Here is a 22,210-nt window from a genome sequence, read left to right as displayed (position 1 = left end):
GTTTTTTTTATGACGAAAAATGATCGTGTGTACGCGGCATCAGGCTCTGTACACACCTAGGTGATTTGAAATGCTGCGATTCTGCCTGCGATTCCAAAATCACGGCATACCGCGGGACGCGATTTCAATCCCATTATTTCTTAAAGCAGAGTTCCACCCAAAAATGGAACCCTCCCCCCCTCCGGTGTCACATTTGGCACCTTTCAGGGTGGAGGGGGGTACAGATACCTGTCTAAGACAGGTATTTGCACCCACTTCTGGGCATAGACTCCCATGTCTACGCCACTTCCCATCCCCCCCCCCCCGCTGTCTCCTGGGAAACACACTGTTCCCAGGAAAGAGCGGGGCCAGTGACGGCGCGCTGCGCTACTCGCGCATGCGCAATAGGGAACTGGGCAGTGAGGCCGCATGATTGCCGCCAAACGATTGCTCTGCCTCGTCTGCCGACATCGTGGGCGCGCTGGACAGGTAAGTGTCCATTTTTTTAAAAGTCAGCAGCTGCAGTATTTGTAGCTGCTGGCTTTTAAGAAAAAGAAATTTTGGATGGACCGCCGCTTTAATGGCACCCCAAACGCGAAATTGTTGTTAGTAGGCAGATCTTCCTAATCTGCCCCTTCCTTGTCCGCGGTGCTCCTCGGTCTCATCCTCCTTGCGTTGTCTTCTGGGAAATGGGGCACGCTGACTTATGAGAACTGTGTTTCTCCCAGTAAACCGCCCATTCACAAAGCAATGAGTGACTTGCGCATGCGTAGTAGGAAATGGGCAGTGAAGCCGCAAGGCTCCACTGCCTGTTTCCCTTAGTGAGGATTGCGGCGCCTGGACCAGCCACAATCGACAGATCGGCCGACATCGTGGGCAACCTGGACAGGTAAGTGTGCTTATTAAAAATCAGTAGCTACAGGCCCGGATTCACATACATCGGCGCATATTTAATGCCGCTGTAGCGTATCTTCTTTACGCTACGCCGACGCAGCGCAGAGAGGAAAGCACTGGATTCACAAAGCCAGTGCTGCCAAATCTGCGCTGGGTTTCCAAGTCGTAAGTCGTCGTAAGTGGAAGTGGGCGTGAGCCATGCTAATGAGGCGAGACCCCATGCAAATGATGGGGCGAGTGACAGACAAATACGAATCGCCAACTGCGCATGCGCCGTCCCGTGGACGCATCCCAGTGCGCATGCTCACAATCACGTCGAAACTACTCCCTAAGATACGCCTGATCACTGCCTACGACGTGAACATAACCTACGCCTAGTCATATTCACGTACAACGTAAACAACAAAAGATACAACGGCTTGTGTTCCCTGGTCCATACCTTTGCATGGGTTGCGCCTCATATATAGGGAATAACTTTACGCCGGATGTACGACTTACGCAAACCAGCGTATATTATGCGCCAGGCGCAAGTACGTTCGTGAATCGACGTATCTCCCTCATTTCCATATTTGAATAGGAAATCAATGGGAGCGCCACATGCGTCCAGCGTAAATATGCGCCCACGATACGCCGGCGTAGGCATGTTACGTTGGTCGGATGAAGCTTATTTTTAGGCGTATCTCAGTTTGTGTGCATGGTGCACATATACGATGGCGTATATTTGCACTTACGCGGCATATCGCGAGATACGTCGGCGTAGGTGCTTCGTGAATCCGGGCCCCAGTGTTTATAGCTGCTGAGTTTAAAAAAATAAAAAAATAAAGCTGCACCTCCGCTTTAAAAAACGTATAAATCAGTTTTCCATGTAGCAATAAAAAAAACGAATTATAATATAATTAGAATAAATAAATTAAAAAGGGAAAGGAAAGTGTCAGCCAATCACGTTCTTCCAATCCTTCCTTTTTTTTTTACAGTGTACCGCAAAATTAGAATTCAAATTTTGCTTCCCTGTAGAAAATGAGCCCCATTACCGTGACTTCTCCATGGTCACAAGTGTGTATTTGTTTTGCCTTGAAAGAAGAAATCGCTACATCCTGTTTTTTGTTCATCAGTAATTTCCCCGTGCATTGTCTCCAATGGGATTAATAACCTCGGTGTCATTGGTCGTGACACCAAAGGATTATTGTTATTAAAGCAGTTCCTTTTAAATAAATAAACAATACCAGTGTATGGGATTTTCTGTTTTTTCAGGACTTTTTAGGTGGATTTAATTTGGAACAACATCCTGTAAATCTGTGCCAAGTATAACACGCGTGGCGGCTGTTGGGCAGAGATTAAATGTTGTTTCATTAGTGTTATACATCAATGATGTGCTTGTTCTGTCAATGTTCCTTTTTAAGCGTTTTGTGTAAATCATTAAACCGTAAAAAAAAACAATATATTCTGGTAAGCCCCACCAGCTTTTGAAACATGGGTTTATTTAACCCTATTGTGACCAGAGGTCATCAATGCCCAAACTAGATTTAGCAGCATCAGTATCCACTACAGCCTATTTCTGGGATTTGGTGTTTACAAGTTAAAAACAGTTTTTTTTGCTAGAAAATTACTTAGAACCCCCAAACATTTTATATATATATATATATATATATATATATATTTTTTTCTCTAACACCCTAGAGAATAAAATTGCGGTCGTTGCAATACTTTCTGTCACACCGTATTATTGCAGTGGCCTTACAAGCGCACTTTTTTTGGAAAAAATACACCTTTTTAAATAAAAAAATAAGACAACCGTAAAGTTTGCCCAATTTTTTGGGGGGGGCACTCCAGCCGCCGATAAAAGTGATTTTGTGGTGAATCCACCGCAGAGACCACTTTTATCTGAAAGAGAACCGCTGGCTCTTGAAGAGGATACCGGGGTTATCGTAGCTAGCTGCTACCATAACAACGGTATTCCTCTTCAAAGACCGGACGTATATAATCGTCCGGCTGGAAGGAAGCGGGTATGCATCACTTAACTCGATAATAATTTTACATTTTTATTAAGGGCATATAAAGCTTTTTTCATTATTTATTTATGTTGGACGAGTTGCAGTCTCCGCTCTAATTCATCTCATCGGATTGAGGCAAGGAGCAGGCCAGTCAAGTACCTCCACCCTAAACTCGCTCATCCATGTCTTTATGGACCTTGCTTTGTGCACTGGTCCAAATCATTTGGTGGAGGGGGCATTATGGTGTGGGGTTGTTTTTCAGGGGTTGGGCTTGGCCCCTTAGTTCCAGTAAAGAGAATTCTTAAGATGTCAGCATGCCAAGACATTTTGGAAAATGTCATGCTCCCAACTTTGTGGGAATAGTTTGGGGATGGCCCCTTCCTGTTCCAACATGACTTCATTCAGTGCACAAAGCAAGGTCCATAAAGACATGGATGAGCGAGTTTGGTGTGGAGGAACTTGAATGGCCTGCACGGGGTCCTGACCTCAACCCAATAGAACACCTTTGGGATTAATTTGAGCGGAGACTACAACTCGTCCAACATCAGTGCCTGACCTCAGAAATGCACTTCTGTAAGAATGATCAAACATTCCCATAGACACACTCCTAAACCTTGTGGACAGCCTTCCCAGAAGAGTTGAAGCTGTTATAGCTGCAAAGGGTGAGCCAACTCAATATTGAACCCTATGGACTAAGATTGGGATGCCATTAAAGTTCACGTGCGTGTAAAGGTAGGTGTCCCAATATTTTTGGTAATATTGGCCCGGATTCACAAAGCACTTACGCCGACGTATCTCGAGATACGCCGCGTAAGTCTAACTATGTGCCGTCGTATCTGTGCACCGTGCCCACAATCTGAGATACGCCTAAAAATAGGCTTCCAACGACCGACGTAACTTGCCTACGCCGTCGTATCGTGAGCGCATAGTTACGCTGGGCGCATTTTCCGCTCCCATTGATTTTCTATGCACATATGCAAATGAGGGAGATACGCCGATTCACGAACGTAGTTGCGCCCGGCGCATAATATACGCGGTTTGCGTAAGTCGTACGTCCGGCGTAAAGTTATCCCCCATATAGGAGGTGCAACTCATGCAAAGGTATGGACCAGGGAACAGAACCGTCGTATTTTACGTTGTTTACGTAGTACGTGAATAGGGCTGGGCATAGGTTACATTCACGTCGCAAGCAGTGATCCGTCGTATCTTAGGGAGTAGTTCCGATGTGATTCTGCGCATGCGCACTGGGATGCGTCCATGGGACGGCGCATGCGCCGTTAATTTTAAGTACTTCTATGGCGCTTGGCCCATCATTTGCATGGGGTCACGCCTCATTAGCGTGGCTCACGCCCACTTCCACCTACGCTGGCTTACGCCGAGGAAACCCAGCGATACGCTACGGCGGCATAAATATGCGCCGATGTATGTGAATCCGGGCCATAGTGTATATCCCAAAAACATCTGAATAATAATGTCCCAACTATCTGGAATGGAATATTGCATCCCATCTGAAGTTTTCATTAACCACATTACAGAACACAAATGTAGCCAAAAGTAGGGGGCAGCCAAATTAATAAAAAATTGTAATAAGAAAAAGGTAAAGGCAGGAAAGAAGAAAATGGTAGATGAAAAAAGGGGGGGATGGATGGTTAACAGACTCACTCCGCCACTGTCATGACTGAGCCATATTCCCGTATACAGGTGAAAAGGAACCATCTACAGTTTTTATATAAAAACCTGCTTAAATATTTTCTTTGCTTTGTTTTTGTTTTTTAATACAGATTGACAAATGAACAAAATTGTTATGAAAAAGTTAAAATGTTGTTATTATTATTTTATATATTTTTTTATATTGTAATTGTATCTGATGATTACTGTATGAAACAGATATGTAAACAGATATACACTGCCATCTTCAGGCTGACCTGCACATTGCAAGTAACAGCTTGCATGTGATCACTATGTTAAAGCTGTCAAAGTGATCACATGATTGTGAAATATGCTGATTGTTGGCAGAGACTGGATCTGTCAGACAAAATTGGGTCTGACTGCTAGCAATGGCGTGCTAGCTGTCAAATGTGGACCATATATTACTATTCCCATAACATTGGGCATTGTGCTGTGGAATGTTGATCTAAAAACTGCAGTCAGAAAGCACTGAAAGTAAATGAAACGTACCTGAACTGTCATCTCAGACCTCCATTTGAAATGCTAGTTGCCTGGCTGTCTGGGGCTTCAGTACTTATTTAGTCACTCATTTGATCTGCATACTTGTTGTGGGTCAAGTACTGAAGCCACTATATTAGCATTACAAGGGGATGGTACTTACCAAGGGTTAGTATTTTCCGAAGAAGAAACTTTAGTTGTGGCACCACAGTGTATGCTAATTCTAATATCTGCTTTATTTCCACCCCCCAGGCATTAGGATGGGCTCACTGATGGCTGCATGAATTGGACCCTGTTCTGCGATGGAAAGGTGGCCAGTTCTGGCCTGGTTCCTGTTATTTACCTACATAGCTGATTGGCTAAGTACAGTTCAATCCCGAGAGTTCACAGTGCAGGATATCATCTATCTCTACCCATCAAGTAAGACATTCAATTATAATAAAGAGCACTGCTGGTCTTGGAGAGGAAGACACTTTGGCTTGAATTTTTTATTACGAAGGTTTTAGGATATTTTGAATGGCACATTCCTTTTTGGCAAAAGAGAAAAAGTGTAATATTAAATTAGAGATGTGCACGGCGGAAAAATGTGTTTCTTTAAGTTAATCATTCTGTTTCTTCATATTCGTTATGTTAGAATGATTCTTTTTCTGAGTTAGTTTCGTATATTCGGATTAGTTTCGTATATTCGGATTTGTTTTGTATATTCGGATTCGTTTCGTATATTCGGATTCGTTTCGTATATTCGGATTAGTTTCTTATATTCGGATTAGTTTCTTATATTCGGATTAGTTTCTTATATTCGGATTTGTTTCGTATATTCGGATTAGTTTCGTATATTCGGATTAGTTTCGTATATTCGGATTAGTTTCGTATATTCGGATTCGTTTCGTATATTCGGATTCGTTTCGTATATTCGGATTAGTTTCGTATATTCGGATTCGTTTCGTATATTCGGATTTGTTTTGTATATTCGGATTCGTTTTGTATATTCCTTGTTCTGAATCAATTTGTATTTCGGAAGACTGGCTATAATTATTTTAACGTGTTGATTTATTATTTGGGAGATTACTTATGCACTCTGTTTGGGTTGGATGGACATAATGAATGTAATGAAATCAAATTCTAATTCATTTATGTTGCCAAGCCTAAAGGTCTGGGTCTTAAGTGGTTAAAATTTAATATCTAACCAGTCAGACGGATTTCTAAGCACTGTATTTCACTATATAAACTCACTTTCCTGTTAAACATAAAACTCTGCTGGGTGTAACAAGATGTCCGCTTTCCCCCTTCTCAGGCCTCGTACACACGACCGAGCTTCTCGGCAAAAACCAGCAAGAAACTTGCTGGGAGATATTTTTTTGCCGAGGAAACCGGTCGTGTGTACATTTTTGTCGAGGAAACTGTCGAGAAACTCGACGAGCCAAAAAGAGAGCAAGTTCTCTATTTCCTCTACGGGAATGGAGAAACTTGCCTTGTCGAGTTCCTCGACAGCCTAACAAGGAACTCGACGAGGAAAACGATGTGTTTCGCCCGTCGAGTTCCTCGGTCGTGTGTACGAGGCTTCAGAGTACCGTATTTATCACGGTATAACGCACTCCCGTGTATACCGCGCACCCCTTAAGTGGCCCCCTAACCTGTGGAAAAAAGTTTTTGGGTTTTGTTTGTACTTACAGTTTTGGTGTCTTGCGCGGCGTCCATCGGCGGCCTCGTCGGGTCCGGCGTCCTTCTGCAGCTTCGGGTGTCCTCTTCGGCGGGTCCGGCGTCCGTCTTCGGCGGGTTGGGTGTCCTCTTCGGCAGGTCGGGTGTCCTCTTCGGCGGGTCGGGTGTCCTCTTCGGCGGGTCTGGCGTCCTTCTGCAGCGTCCTCGCGTCCTCCCCGCTCGTTTTCCGCGCCGAGTTTGAATACTGCGCCGACATATACCGAGCGCAGTACACTCGGGTATCTTCGAGCAGGCTCGGCAACTGTCGCGCTGACGTCCTGTACGCTCAGGACGTCAGTGCGAGAGGCGCCGAGACTGCCCGAAGATACCAGAGTGTACTGCGCTCGGTATATGCCGGCGCAGTATTCAAACTCGTGGCGGGAAAGCGGGTATCGGCGTATATCGCACACCCACGATTTTGCCCTGATTTTCAGGGCAAAATAGTGCGCGGTATACGCCGATAAATACGGTATCCTTACTATGGAGGAGTGCGGGGTGTAGCAAGATGGCGGCGACAGAACGTCACTTTCGTTACCAATTCTGATGGGTCGCCAAATCTGACGAAACGCCTGCACTGTGGAGAAATTTTCTTTTCACTTCCTGTTGTGTCTCTAGGACAGGTGATAGAGGGAAATCTGTCCAATGGGACACAGGCAGCAATGAAAACCAGACAAGGCGTTTCATTTTCCATTCAAGAAAAAAACAGCTTTGGCCAAACTTTTTCTTATTTTAACAGCATATTTAGTTTTGCATAGCGACAATAATTTTTGAGATTTTCTCACAAAGTTTTTTGGCATTTTGTCTATGTGCAATAAGAAAAAAAAAAGAAGTCACACATCCGGGTTTTCTAACTGTTGTGCTGGTTTTTTTTGTAGCAACGCCGTACCCCGGGGGATTCAAATGCTTCACCTGCGAAAAGGCAAAAGACAATTACGAGTGCAATCGCTGGGCCCCAGATGTCTACTGCCCAAGAGGTAAGTGCTCTCATGCATGAAATCCTCTTCTCTAATCCTTTAATGACTGACACACAATGAATATTTTTGCCCTAGTGATAAAAGCCCATTCGTTACACCCGTGAAGTGGAGGACTTTAGAACACTGACTGTTTGTAACTTTGAATTTGTCACGCCCAGCCCCTGCGCCCCTGACTTTCTAATGACTTTAGAAAATTAAAGCTAACCTTTTCCCAACTTATTATTGAGTAGACTTGTCATGGTAGGCGGACAGCTCGGTCACTGCGATGGCTTCAGAAGGCTGAGAGCATGCTGGGAATTTCTGCAATGTGAACACAGCATTTGTAATGGCACCTCCCTCTACTATACCATCTCATACTACACCCTCTTCAACTTATCCCATCATGTCATATCTATTATTAAATACCCAAGACAAAGGCAGATCCAGTAAAAATTATAATTATTTATTTATCATTTTATATACCATATATGTAAAGCACTGCCCCTTTAAGTGCAAAGAAAACAGACAATTATTTATCAATCACATGCCAAGATGTTCCATTTTTATTCTAGTTCTTTAAAGATGAAATCTAGGCAGATATAAAAGACACAAAGTAATGCAGCTTTGTATTCATTAATACATCATTTTGAATGCAGGCAGTGTAAGTAGTTGTCGAATAACAGTAGAAAACAGAATAGAAACTGTCAAGTCTAATTTCCTAAACCTGCGTTTGAAAAAAGTTCTATATTTAATATAGGTATCAATAATGGTGCAGATGCAAAAAGCTGTCCTATATCAGTATCTTCCTTATTAAGTGCTCCTTATAACCAAGGGGGGTGCTTCACTATGTGGGGGGATACTCTCCCCTTTTGGGGATGCACTCTGAGACGCCCTCAGACAAAGTCAGCCAATGACGAAACGCGCCAGGGCGTGACCATCATCAGACGACCAGAACTACTGTGTAACTTTCAGGAACAGGGAAGTCAGCTAGAGCTCCTTTGCTGTTATGACGATCGGAGAGAGGATACAGGCACAGTAACATTTCACATGCTTGTAATTTTTTACATTGTGGTACGCATATTGTAAATGGGGACCTATGGGGTTTATATAAACTTTTAAATGGTATCACACTATACAAGTTTATTTCCTTATAAGTGTTCACGAGTGGGACCTAAACAAGCAGTTTGGTGGAGAGTGCAACGCTGATGACAGATGCTGATGTGTATTCCATGCTGATTATATTCCTCGGTTCGGTGAGTGCATCCCCAAAAGGGGAGAGTATCCCCCCACGTGGTGAAGCACCCCCCTTGGTGATAAGGAGCACTTAATAAGGAAGACACTGATATATTACAGCTTTTTTCATCTGCACCATTATTGTTACCTATATTAAATATAGAACTTTTTTCAAACGCAGGTTTTGGAAATTAGCGCTGCTGCAGTATTTACTGGACTTTGAGACTTGACAGTTTCTATTCTGTTTTCTACTGTTATTCGATGTTTACATTTTTTTAAGCAGCTGCTGATCATTGTATCAATTTGTCTCAATTGCTGGAGTTAAATCTCTTTATTGATTACCCCTGAGCGCTGAGCAGTGCTATAATAGAAGGAAGAGTGATATTAGTACTCTTGATACAGTGTAAGTAGTTGACTATGGCTTGGTATCAGCCTTTGTTCACTGTACAGCCGAGCACAAACTAGGAGAGGGATAAGCAGCACTAGGAGCCTATCAGTTGTGCTGTTGTGCAAGGAGCATGCTGATAGGAGGAGAGAAAGAAGTGACAGAGCAATAGGTTTATTCATTCTGCTCTCTCTCCTCCAAACTGCAAGGCCTCAAGGACTTTTTTTACTTTTTTATTTATTTATTTACTGTTGTTGCTGGAAGGTTGGTTGTTGATGAGTAGGCATTTAGGGAGTTACTGGAAGGTTGGTTGTTGATGAGTAGGAGTTTAGGGAGTTACTGGAAGGTTGGTTGTTGATGAGTAGGCATTTAGGGAGTTACTGGAAAGTTGGCTATTGATGGGTAGGCATTTACAGAGTTACTGGAAGGTTGGTTGTTGATGAGTAGGCATTAAGGGAGTTACTGGAAGGTTGGTTTTTGATAATTAGTTATTCAGGGAGTTACTGGAAGGTTTGCTGTTGATGTCTAGGCACTTAGGGAGTTACTGGAAGGTTGGTTGATGATGAGTAGCCATTTAGGGAGTTACTGGAAGGTTGGCTGTTGATGAGTAGGCATTTAGGGAGTTACTGGAAGGTTGGCTGTTGATGAGTAGGCATTTAGGGAGTTACTGGAAGGTTGGCTGTTGATGAGTAGGCATTTGGGGAGTTACGGGAAGGTTGGCTGTTGATGAGTAGGCATTTGGGGAGTTACGGGAAGGTTGGCTGTTGATGAGTAGGCATTTAGGGAGTTACTGGACGGTTGGCTGTTGATGAGTAGGCATTTAGGGAGTTACTGGAAGGTTGGTTGTTGATGAGTAGGCATTTAGGGAGTTACTGGAAGGTTGGCTGTTGATGAGTAGGCATTTAGAGAGTTACTGGAAGGTTGGCTGTTGATGAGTAGGCATTTAGGGAGTTACTGGAAGGTTGGTTGTTAAGTAGGTTGAGTTGAGTTGAGAGGTATCTTAATATAGAGCGATTTTACCCCGACGGGTCCCGACACCCATAGCAGAGTTCCTGGGAAAAGAGGACCCAGGAACCAAAAGCAGCACAGAGCGGCAGAAATGGTGGAAGAGAGAGGCTATGCAGGAAAGGCTTGCGTAAAAGGCTTGCGTAAGGCGTTGACTTGGCCACCAAAATTCTCCAGATCTCAATCCAATCGTGAATCTGTGGCATATGCTGTAAAAACAAGTCTGGTCCATGGAGACCCCACCTCACAACGTACAGGACTTTAAGGATCTGCTTGGTTCCAGGTACCATAGTACACCTTGAGATGTCCAGTGGAGTCCATGCTGAGACGGGTCACGGCTGTTTTGGTGGCAAAAAGGGGACCTACTCAATATTAGATATGTGGTCATGAAGTGATGGTTGATCGTTTAAGCTACAGCTTTGTAGGATCTGAAAGATGTTCTTATGTAACTTAGGCTGCCAAGCACATCAGGGATGAGCGATCACAAGAGAGCAAGCCCATTATTTTACCTTTTTGTCAGGTAAACAGATCCCATGTATGTCCTTCCACCGTGTATTGAATATGTTTGGCTGGAGTTGCCCTTTATTTAAAGCCAGTTCACTCCAGTGACTGCACAGGAGACAAAACTGTCTGCAGATCTGTACTAGTGATATGAGATGTGAAGGAGGTTGGCAGAATCTAATCAGCAATTAATCTGCGCAACATAATATTCTAATATCCACTTAGCGTCTCCGATCAGATAAAACCTGATTCCATTACTCAAGATTTTCTCCAGGGGACCAGCAGATGAACTTTAATAGGGCCAGTTACTGTTTTACAGTATCAGTTCCTTATATATCCTCTGTTTACACATTTCCATCCCACGCTAGTCCGATCGTTTGAGTGACACACAGACTTTCTTTGTCATGGAAAGAAAGTATATAAAAAAAAAATATTAGTTAATACTGAAATCCATATTGGATTCTTGCCTTTAGGTTATGTATGTCCAAGTCTTCTAAAGGGTCATTTCAAATATTTAATTATTGATAGACACTGGGGAATTAAAGGAGTTGTAAACCATCACGTTTTTTAACCTTAATACTAAAGCTTCATATTTTGTTTTAAACTTTTCATACTTACCTCCACTGTGCACAGAGTGGCCCCGATCCTCGTCTTCTGGGGTCCCTCGGCGGATATCTCAGCTCCTGCCTGCTTCTGATAACCCCCTCTGGGAAGCGCTCTCCCAAGGGGGTTACCTTGCGGGCGCGCTCCTGAGTCCTGTATTCGGCGTTCAAAGCCGCCAACTACAGGACTCCGCCCTGCCCCTTACATCATTGGAGTTGATTGACAGCAATGACTGCGCTGCTATCAATCTATCCAATGAAGAGCCGAGAAGCCAGCATGTTTACAACCCGGGACTTTCAAGGGGTCAGGTAAGTAAACGGGGGGGGGGGGGGCTGGGGGGCCTGTAAGCATTAGATATTTTTTCCCCTTAATGCATAAGAAAAAAACAGGAAGCTTTACAACCCCTTTAAGGTGAAAACCTTCTGTAGTGCAGCTCCCCCAGAGCCCCCCTTTTACTTACGTGATTTTTCCAGCGAACGAGCACAGCAGTTTCAGCCGCTGTCCCGGGTCCTCATTGGATAGATTTTTTAATTTATTGAAGAGATAAAACTATAATTCTACCACTTTACAAAACTCTGGTCTGGCTTCATCTTGAGTATGCCGTCCAGTTCTGGTCACCAGTCCTCAGGAAGGATGTGCTGGAACTGGAGAGAGGAAAGGGCAACAAAGCTTATAGGTGGGCTGGAGGACCTCCATTGTGAGAAGCTAATACAGACATGAAACGTATTCTCCCTGGAGAAGAGACACTTATGATTGCAATATACAAACCTTTAAATGGTGACTGTATCTTTCAGAGGAAACTATTGAACCTAAAATCTGTGAAGAAGAAATATGGCGACACAATGAAATTGGACAAGAAGTGGTTTAGTGTTAAACTGCATAAGGGGTTCTTTACAGTTGAAGCAGTAAGGATGTGGAACTCCTTTCCACAGTTGGTGGTGTCAGTGGGGAGTGTAGATAAAATCAAAAAAAAATTTTTATGTGTTTTTTAATGAACTTAATGTACAGGGATATGGAAAATGGTAGCGAGATACACACTCAGGTTGGACTGGATAAACTGGTGTCTTTGTTCAACCTTACCAATCATGTAACTATGGTATGGTTGTTGAATGCTGCTTCTGGAGGAGATCAACGTGACACTTTATTGTAGGAGTCTTTGCTTGCACATGTTTACAGCTATGTGATAGATAAGAGGATATGGGTTAAAAGTCTCAGACAGATTTTACTAATAGCTGAGGAATATTTCTCTCCATTCCCTGCGGGGAAGTGAACTTCCACGGTCTAATATCCAACTTTCACTGTAAATCTTCTATAAGTGATGTTGGGAAAGTACATGGAGCGTAAACTATGCGTCCTGTCAGAGCGTGGAAAAAAAATACGTTTTGTTTTGGTTTAGTCTGCTTTATGCTAAGACTAAAATATGGCCTGCAGGTAATAATGGGGATTTAAATAGCTCTGCGTTGTTCCAATCCCCGATGATCTTATCACAACTTTGGTGATTTACGCTCTTCTCTGGTAGCCAGGAATCCTCTGACCCGACCTTCACTTAATGAACTTGTCTACAATGATGGGACAATAATTCATATCTCGCTGCTGCCTTCTCCTCCCTAATTGGGAGAGATTTAGGTAAACTGCTCTGTTTGTCTTCAGCTGACAACTTCCATTTTGTGATTGATGTGTAGAATTTGCTACGCAAGGCGGTTTGTAAATTAAAGTAGAGAGATGGATTAGAACACCTGTCAGGTCTTTGGAAATTGAAGCTCCATGCCACTCATAAGAGGTTCGGATATGACTTGTTTTACAATAAAAGTCAGGGGGACAATCCAAAGAGGAGCCGACGCAATCCGGGGGTCCAAAAAAAAAACATTACGTAAATTGACTAGAATTGAACTGAACCTTTTTAATGGTATTTCTTCCATATGGTCTTGGCAGCAGCTGGTTTGGCAGCAACCAAGGTTTTTTGTTTTGCCGTTTGTGCCCCAGTTCGGAGTATTCACCCTTTATGAAAGTGAAAGCGAAAGAAAATCACAAATTTTGAGTTGTCACCAGAACAGGAATATAAGAGAAATCTTCCTCTATTCCGTGTGATACACCTTCTTTAATACAGAAGTCAATTGCATGTTGTGCCAAAGTTGCATCAAAAGTAGTGCAGGAACCTTTTTCTAAGTCTGAAGCCTCGTACACACGACCGAGTTTCTCGGCAAAAACCAGCAAGAAACTTGCTGGGAGATATTTTTTTGCCGAGGAAACCGGTCATGTGTACATTTTCGTCGAGGAAACTGTCGATAAACTCGACGAGCCAAAAAGAGAGCAAGTTCTCTATTTCCTTGACGGGAATGGAGAAACTTGCCTTGTCGAGTTCCTCGACAGCCTAACAAGGAACTCGACGAGGAAAATGATGTGTTTCGCACGAGTTCCTCGGTCGTGTGTACGAGGCCTGAGAGACTCAAGTCGCTCCTTTTAGAATGGTTCCTTTGCACTTAAAGAGGAAGTAAACCCTGATGGGTTTTACTTCCTCTTTGTTCCCTGCAAAGTAAAAGCATAATGAACTAGTATGCATCACATACTACCCCATTATGTGCCACTTGCCTGCAGTAGAAGCCTACGGCACAAGCACTATAAAAACGTCACAGATCGTGCCCTTTCTTCAGTGCACATACGCAGATGAATTTGGCGTATATGGCGAATATCTCCTAAACCATAGAGCTTTAAGAGATATTTCCAGTACAGGCATACCCCACTTTTAAAGCGGAGCTCCACCCTAAAGAATGGCCTGGTCATTAAGGGGTCAAATCCTTCTGGGGCTGAAGTGGTTAAAATATAAGTCCACCTGTTTGTAAAAAATGAAAAAGTGAACTAACACCCTACAATATTCCCAACCCACTATCCCCCCCCCCCAACCCTTTTAGGATGTGTGAATAAATAAAACTTTATTAAAGCTGAAATTTGGGCACACATGCTTAGTTAAATATTATTCCTTATCAGCCTTAAAGGTTAAAAGTAAATTTTGCATGAACCAAATGCCTTTGCACCTTTATAGCTAGATTCACAAAGAGTTACGCCGGCGCATCAGTAGATATGCCGTCGTAACTCGGAATCTAAGCCGTCGTATGTTTAAGTGTATTCTCAAACTGAGATACACTTAAACCTAGCTAAGATACGACGGCATGCACCGTCATATCTTAGCTGTCTAGTTCCACCGGCCGCTAGGGGCGTGAACGCTGATTTACACCTAGAATGCATAAATCAGCGAGATACGCCGATTCACGAACGTACGCTTGCCCATCGCAGTAAAGGTACGCCATTTACGTAAGGCGATTCCCGGCGTAAAGTTAGTCGAACAAATAGCTGGACTAGTCAATGTTAAGTATGGCCGTCATTCCCGCGTCGTAATTTGAAAAATTTACGTTGTTTGCGTAAGTCGTCCGTGAATGGGGCTGAACGTCATTTACGTTCACGTCGAAACCAATACGTCCTTGAAACGTACTTTGGAGAAATGCACACTGGGATATGTCCACGGACGGCGCATGCGCCGTTCGTAAAAAACGTCAATCACGTCGGGTCAAAAGTAATTTACATAAAACACGCCCCCCCCTCATCCTCATTTGAATTAGGCGCGCTTACGCCGGCCCATTCACGCTACGCTGCCGTAACTTAGGAGGCAAGTGCTTTGTGAATACAGCACTTGCCTCTCTGACTTAAGGCAGCGTAGCGTAAATACAATACGCTACGCCGCCTCAAAGATGCGGCCAGCTACCTGAATCTAGCTAATAATGCCTTTACGAACCCAAATATCATCTAAAATGTTGGAGTGAAAATATTAAGAATAGAGGGGTAAATCTTCCCAGCGGGGACACTGACAGCAATAAAATCCTACTTAGATACAAGCTTAGGGCATCGCCAGAAAATACATTCCTAAACAAAAGTACAAAAATCTTTATTTGAAGAGCTATTATTGTAGACAGAAGACGAACTTCATATAAAAACGATTAAAGTGGTTATAAAATCTAATCATTTTTACCTTACTATATTCTTTGTATTAAGGTAAAAAAAAGTAACACTACCTGTTCCTTTCCCCCTCTCTAAATACTTACCTGAGCCCTCTTTTGATCCAGGGCTGTGTATGTTTGCATTTGCACTGGTCCCTGTTCCTCTTCCCACAGGACAGATTTAGAGCCATTGGCTCCTGCTGCTGTCAATCAACTTCTATTAGGAAAGGGTGGGGTCAAGTCACGCTGTGTGTGTCTATGGATGGACACAGCCTGGCTCACGTGCGTGCGCATGCTACCATAGCAAGAGACTTGCTATGATTGCATAGGCAGAAGAGGCAGAAGGAAGAGTGACAACGGGGGGACTGCAGAAGAGTAGGTAAGTATAAACCTCTTTTATTTTAGGGGGAAAAAAATCAAGTCTTTACAATAACCTTAACCAGTCATGCTTCCAATAAGTCCTTGTGTCAATAGAAGCAATTTATCTTAATCCATCTCCATAGATCACACATGAAGATGCCTCTAAAGTTCATGTAACCAGGTAAATATATTGTCAAAGTTGGTTTATGTATGCCTTAAAGGAATTGCAGTTCCTTCAAGGCATACATAAACTACCGTTGACAATATATTTACCTATTTAGGTGTATCTTTGGAGACATCTTTATGTGTGACCCGCGGATATTCCTTTTGGAGTTTTCTATATATGGGCTAAGATAAATGGCTTCTATTGACACAAGGAGTAATTATATTATACAGTATATTATTTAGGCATGTGCATTTCGTTTCGTTCCGAATCGAAATTCGGACGAATTTTTCATTATTCGGACATTCGGATGCATACGAATTCCCGAATTGCAATATTAATGAATTTACCAAAACCGAACGAACGTTTTCGATTCCGAATCGAAAACCCGCGGACGAAATTCGAATTTTTTTTTTTTTATTTTTTTTTCGAATTCCGATCGAATTTCGTCTGCGGGTTTTCGATTTGGAATTCGAAAAAAAAAAAAATTTTTTTAATTCCGATCGAATTTCGGCCGCGGGTTTTCGATTTGGAATTCGAATTTTTTTTTTTTTTTCGAATTTCGATCGAATTTCGAAATTATATTCGAAGAGAGAATTTTCGAATTCGACCGGATTTTTCGAAATTCGGTAGAAAACGAACGAGTTCCGAAAACGAATTTAACACATGTAACGAACCTAACTTAACGAAATTAATTAAATAACGAATTAAAATGAAACGAAACGAAATTTTCCCTTTTGCACATGCCTAATATTATTGTATTTTTCTTTGTAAAGTTTTTATTTTATATCATGGTGGTAATTTGGCTGCAATTATAGCACTTTAAATAAAGATTATTTGTACTTTCATTTTTTGCTTTCGCTACCATCCACAGGTAGCTTAAAGTGGAACCTATCTAATCTCTAACCTGCTCCCCCCCCCCCCCCAATCCAAATCACACTGATCTGTGGCTTTGACATCGTGCTGAAGTAGCGGGATTTCAAAGCCGCACTGGTGTGAACCAGGGCTAAAGGCGGCAGTTACAGTCTGCAGACTTGAAGGTATCGGTTTTAGTATTGGAGCATACAAGTACTCATACAAATTCTTAGTATCGGCCAGGGATGGACTGGCCATTGGGACTACAGGGAGTTTCCCGGTGGGCCAATGGCTCAGTGGGCCGGCTTCAGTGATAGCAGACCGCCACCCCCCTCCGCTCCTCTGTCTCTCCCTTCCCGCAGCGCTCACCTCCTCTCTCTCCCCGCAGTGCTCACCTGGGGGGAACAAAGAAGCAGGGGGAGGACCAGAGGAGCAGGGGGGACAACAAAGGAGCATGGGGGAGGGGACAGACAGCTGACTCAACAGCTATGGCCTGGGAGTTTCTCACTTCTGCCTAATCTTGTCCCATAAGGGGGAGCACCAAACTGATTCTTTGCCCCAGTGAAATAATGTCTAGCTTCCCCACTGGTACTGCCTATAAGAGTACCAGGCGTTCTACTCTAATAAAGTAGAACGGCTAGTGGCTAGTGAAGGGGGAGAGGGGGCTCGGGTGGCCGGGGGGGGGGGGGGGGGGGTGCGAGAGTTGTCCGGCCGCCATGGGAGAGACATGTCAAAGTGGGCCAGTCTGGATAAAGTCCAGGGCCAAATTTTTGTCCCAGTCCAGCCCTGGTATCGGCACCAATACCAGTATCTGTATTGGTGCAACGCTTGTAATGGGCTTTACTCTTTTTGACGGAATAGTCATAAATATGTGGTAACCATGACAATATTTAAATATATTATTTCATGTAGAATCAAAAAAAAAACGTAGAAATACATAATTTTTTAAACATTACGACAATACAGTATGTACAAATTTTTCTTCTTTTTACCTGCAAAGAATATTTAGCAAGGCACAGTCTGCTTCACTAGATACATTTTATAATGAATTTCATAGCAGGTATGCAGTGGGGTTGATTTACCAAAGGCAAATAGACTGTGGCGTTGATTTACTAAAACTGGAGAGTGTAAAATCTGGTGCAGCTGCGCATGGTAGCCAATCAGCTTCTAACTTCAGCTTGTTCAATTAAGCTTTGACAAAAAAAAAAAAATGGAAGCACTCTCCAGTTTTAGTAAATGAACCCCTGTGCACTTTGCAAGAGCAGTTGCTCCGGAGCTTAGTAAATGAGCAGAAGCTCTGCTGACTTCCATCATCCAATCACGTGCAAGCAAAAATGCTGTTTTTTTATTTTCCTTGCACGTGATTGAGTGTTCTATGCAAAGTGAAGCTTTACCTTTTTTTTCGAAGCCCTGGAGCAGTCTATTTGCCTTTAGTGAATCAACCTCAATGTCTCTGGACAGTGCACATTTCTTTCCTACAACCACGTCTATGGCAGTGTTGCCAACCTACCGGACTGAAATTTACTGACTCAACACTCGAAATTTACTGGCACAGCCAAGTTTTTACTGGCGTTTCCAAAAGTTCCAAAATTAAATTTTTAAGTGCAAATTATAGTATTTAGGCTATAACAGGTACAATATGCAATTAGAAATGTTATTTAGGTAGATATTGAGGCAAAAAACATATTTCTTATTTTATTTTTAATATAGTAAGTAAGCAGCTCAGGGACAGGACTCAGGAGGACAAGAAATTAGAATAGGTGGCACACACACGTGAAACAGACTCTCACAGTGACACTGACAGCAGTGTGCAGCAGATGATGATGACATCTCATCGAGACAACACGTTCCCTCCTGAGTCACAGCGACAGTCTCTCTTCATGCCAGGTGGTCCCTTCAGTCCACTCCAGTCCAAACAGCACTGATAGTCCTGCTCCCGTCCCGCAGACCCGCACACTCAGCTCCACTCCCTTGACATCACACGACATGCTCAGGCAGCACCTCTGTCAGGCTCCTCCCCTGTTGGCACCACCTGAACACACTGTAGTAGGCACTCAGATGGTCTCAGCCAGCTCCAGAACTGAAATGCACATGCGCAGTTCCACTTCGAGGGTCACAGACTTATTTTTTACTGGCAACATTTTCCTCTTACTGACATTTACTGGCAGGACAAAAGTGCCCATTTTTTACTGGCTGCCAGTAAAAATACTGACGGTTGGCAACACTGGTCTATGGTCAGTCTTAGTTTAGTTGTATTAATGAGGTCCACTTAAAGCGGAGGTTCACCCGCACATGACACTATTTCCCCTTAGATTGAGGCTCATTTTGTCTAGGGGAATCGGCTAGTTGTTTTCAAATATGATCCGTACTTACCGTTTACGAGATACATCTTCTCCGCCGCTTCCGGGTATGGGCTGCGGGACTGGGCGTTCCTATTTTGATTGACAGTCTTCCGAGAGGCTTCCGACGGTCGCATCCATCGCGTCACGATTTTCCGAAAGAAGCCGAACGTCGGTGCGCAGGCGCAGTATAGAGCTGCACCGACGTTCGGCTTCTTTCGGCTACTAGTGGCGCGATGGATGCGACCGTCGGAAGCCTCTCAGAAGACTGTCAATCAAGAAGGAACGCCCGCTCCCGAAGACCCATACCCGGAAGCGACGAAGAAGATGCATCTCGAAAACGGTAAGTACTGCTCGGATTTTAACACAACTAGCCGATTCCCCTAGACAAAACGAGCAGGAATCTAAGGGGAAAAGAGAAAAAAAAACATAATTGGGTGAACTCCCGCTTTAATAACATTGCTACATCCTGGAGAGCAGTTAGGCTGCAGAAGCAGACACCTTGCTCTCGATAATTGGAATTTAAAGACTTTCCCTTCAGTGAAATGCCGTTAGAGGTAATCTCCTCTTCTCCTGGATGGCTGACATGGCCTGTGATTTATGCATTACCTGCTGCATATCAGTCGTCACCTTACCTGGCGTCTGCAGCTAGCGAGAAAGAGACGTTTCAGCGCGCCCTCGCAGTTTTCTTTACTCCCAGGTGGAAAGAGGCCCTTTCTATTGTCAGAATGTATTTACCAAACATCAGTGTCCACTGCCCATGATATAGTATGTCTGGAAACCGCACTCAGCAATTAATCAGCGTACAATAGCTGTCCCTTCACGGGGGATTAGTTGTAGCTTATGATGTTGCTCAGATGTTTTCATGTAGATAAGTTTGACAGGACATTAGAAAACCAGGAAAAGTAGGACAGGGAGGATGAAACCATTCAAGGAGTAACACAGTTTTACAGACTATGAAAACTTTGCATATCCATTTATTCTGGGGACACAGTATACCTGCTGATTAGTTGTGTTTTTTATCATAGTGTCCATCATGGTTATCTATCCGACTTGTTGTTTCTAAAGGCCCGTACACACGGTCGGACTTTTTGCCAACAAATTTCAAAATCTGCAAGTTTTCACATTTGTCCGATCGTGTCTACGCTCCATCGGACCAACTTTTTTGGGTTTCATCGAACAAAAAACGTTCGGTCTGCAAACAGACAAACTTTTCGGCAACAAAAGTCCGATGGTGCCTAGTCCGACCGTGTGTACAGCAAGCCATCGGACTTTTGTACAAAGTGCAAATACCCATGCTCAGAACTAATGTTAAAATCAACCAACAATAGCAAAAGTTAACCAAAGGGTGGCGGAAAAGAGCAGAAAAACCACGTGATGTTGGGAAAGTTTTAGAAAAGTTTGCAGAAAAGTCAGAGCGTGTGTATGCTATGGGTGTGACCGGACAACCCCCTTTGGACAAAAATCCAAGGGAAAGTTTGTTTGATGTCCGACCGTGTGTACAAGGCTTTAGATCTAAGGAACTGCTGGGTCTAACTGCTAGTCTCAGGGATTTAGTGATACAACTTCTGTGCTGCTCACTGTTTTGTTTTCCTCCACACCAAACTCACCAAACCATGTCTGTATGGAGCTGGCTTTGTACACAGTCCTGCTGGAACAGCGCGCAAAGCACGATGGGAATTGCAAAACGGAGAATGCGCAGTAGGTCCGGCGCGGGAGTGCGCCTAATTTAAATGGCACACGCCCATTTGAATTGGCCCGCCTTGCGCCGGACGTCTTTACATTACACCGCCGCAAGTTTCCAGGTAAGTGCTTTGTGGATCGGGCACTAAAACTGGAAACTTGCGGCGGTGTATCGTAAACGGGTTACGTTACACCGGCGCTCTTGTACGTGAATCTGGCCCATAAACCTTAGAATACGAATAACACACTACCTATAAAAACCATATAGATTATAGTATATTGAAAACAAAGACACAAGGTTATTTGCTATAGTGGGGTATACTAATATAGAGGTTGTTTATCAAGGGTGGTGTGTTGCATACTGCTTAACTCGACTTCCTTTCCCTGACTTTTTCCCCTTTGCACACTTCCCTTTCCAACCCATTAACTCCCCCCCCTTATTGATGGACGGGGCCCATGTACCGTCAAATCTTGGGTGAGAACGTCCTTCCCTCAGCAAGGGCATTAAAAATAGGTAGTTGATGGGTATTCCAGCACGACAATGACCCAAAACACACAGGGTAAATGCTGTTGGTTTATTTACACCACATCTGCAGGTCACACAAACATGTGATGACCGCCAATGAGTTGGTGGCCACATCACCGAGTGACTCCTTCATTGCACCCAGGCTGTGCTCCATCTGGGTCAGAGTGTCTTTTATCTGACCTAGAGTGCGGGTCTGCCGGGCATTGTCCTTCTGCAGACTGGCCGGCAGATGCTCGGCCACCCCCCTGGTCTCCTGGGTCGCCATCCTGCCTGCCCCTGAGGCTTGTGGCCTGGGAGGAGGGGAGAGAGTGACCCTTGTGGGTTGCGGCCTGTTGGGGGAGGAGTGGGAGGGGCTACCCCTGATGGTGGCCTGACTGCTGCCAGCCTCTGGGGTAGGCTCTGGGGTAGCCTCAAGTGTAGCCTCAAGTGTAGCCTCAAGGGTATCCTCAAAGGTCATCATATCAGAGGCCAAAAGGACTTCCCGGCCAATCTGCAGATCTTCTTCCTCCACCCCCTCATCCTCCTCCCCCTCATCCTCCTCCCCCTCAACCTCCTCATGAGGGGAGGTTTGGCCACTCCCCTCCCCTGGGGACTCCTCAGCAGCCTCTTGTCCTTGGGGTGGTGCAGCAGCCTGGCCTGATGGGCCAGCAACCTCCTGGCCTGATGGGCCTGCAATCTCCTGGTCATCTGTAGAGGACACAAAACAATCACAGGTTTGAGGATCCACACACTTGGCACATCTTCCCTTCCCCCACCCACACATGCTAATCACCAGATAGAAAAACCAAAAACTTACCTGGCCCCACAGGAACACCTGTCTGATATCCACGCAGGCCCACCACCTGCTCTGGCTGGAAACACCGGGCCACTGCCCATTCCTCCTCACT

The 22,210-nt window shown here is 44.1% G+C and overlaps 1 protein-coding gene across 1 annotated transcript in view; it reads left to right on the top strand.

Annotated features, from left to right (window-relative positions):
- LYPD6 (LY6/PLAUR domain containing 6) overlaps positions 1 to 22,210 on the top strand; it is a 100,218-nt gene that overhangs the window by 67,121 nt on the left and 10,887 nt on the right. Inside the window, exons 3-4 of the mRNA XM_040358018.1 lie at positions 5,283 to 5,450; positions 7,604 to 7,702. Of these exons, the coding sequence (XP_040213952.1) occupies positions 5,333 to 5,450; positions 7,604 to 7,702 (217 nt within the window). The 5' untranslated portion in view covers positions 5,283 to 5,332. The remainder of the gene's footprint in view (positions 1 to 5,282; positions 5,451 to 7,603; positions 7,703 to 22,210) is intronic.

Source organism: Rana temporaria, chromosome 6, assembly GCF_905171775.1.
Source record: "Rana temporaria chromosome 6, aRanTem1.1, whole genome shotgun sequence".
Lineage (NCBI taxonomy): Eukaryota > Metazoa > Chordata > Amphibia > Anura > Ranidae > Rana > Rana temporaria.
Note: the sequence above shows the minus strand (reverse complement) of the source record. Positions and strands in the feature narration are given on the sequence as shown.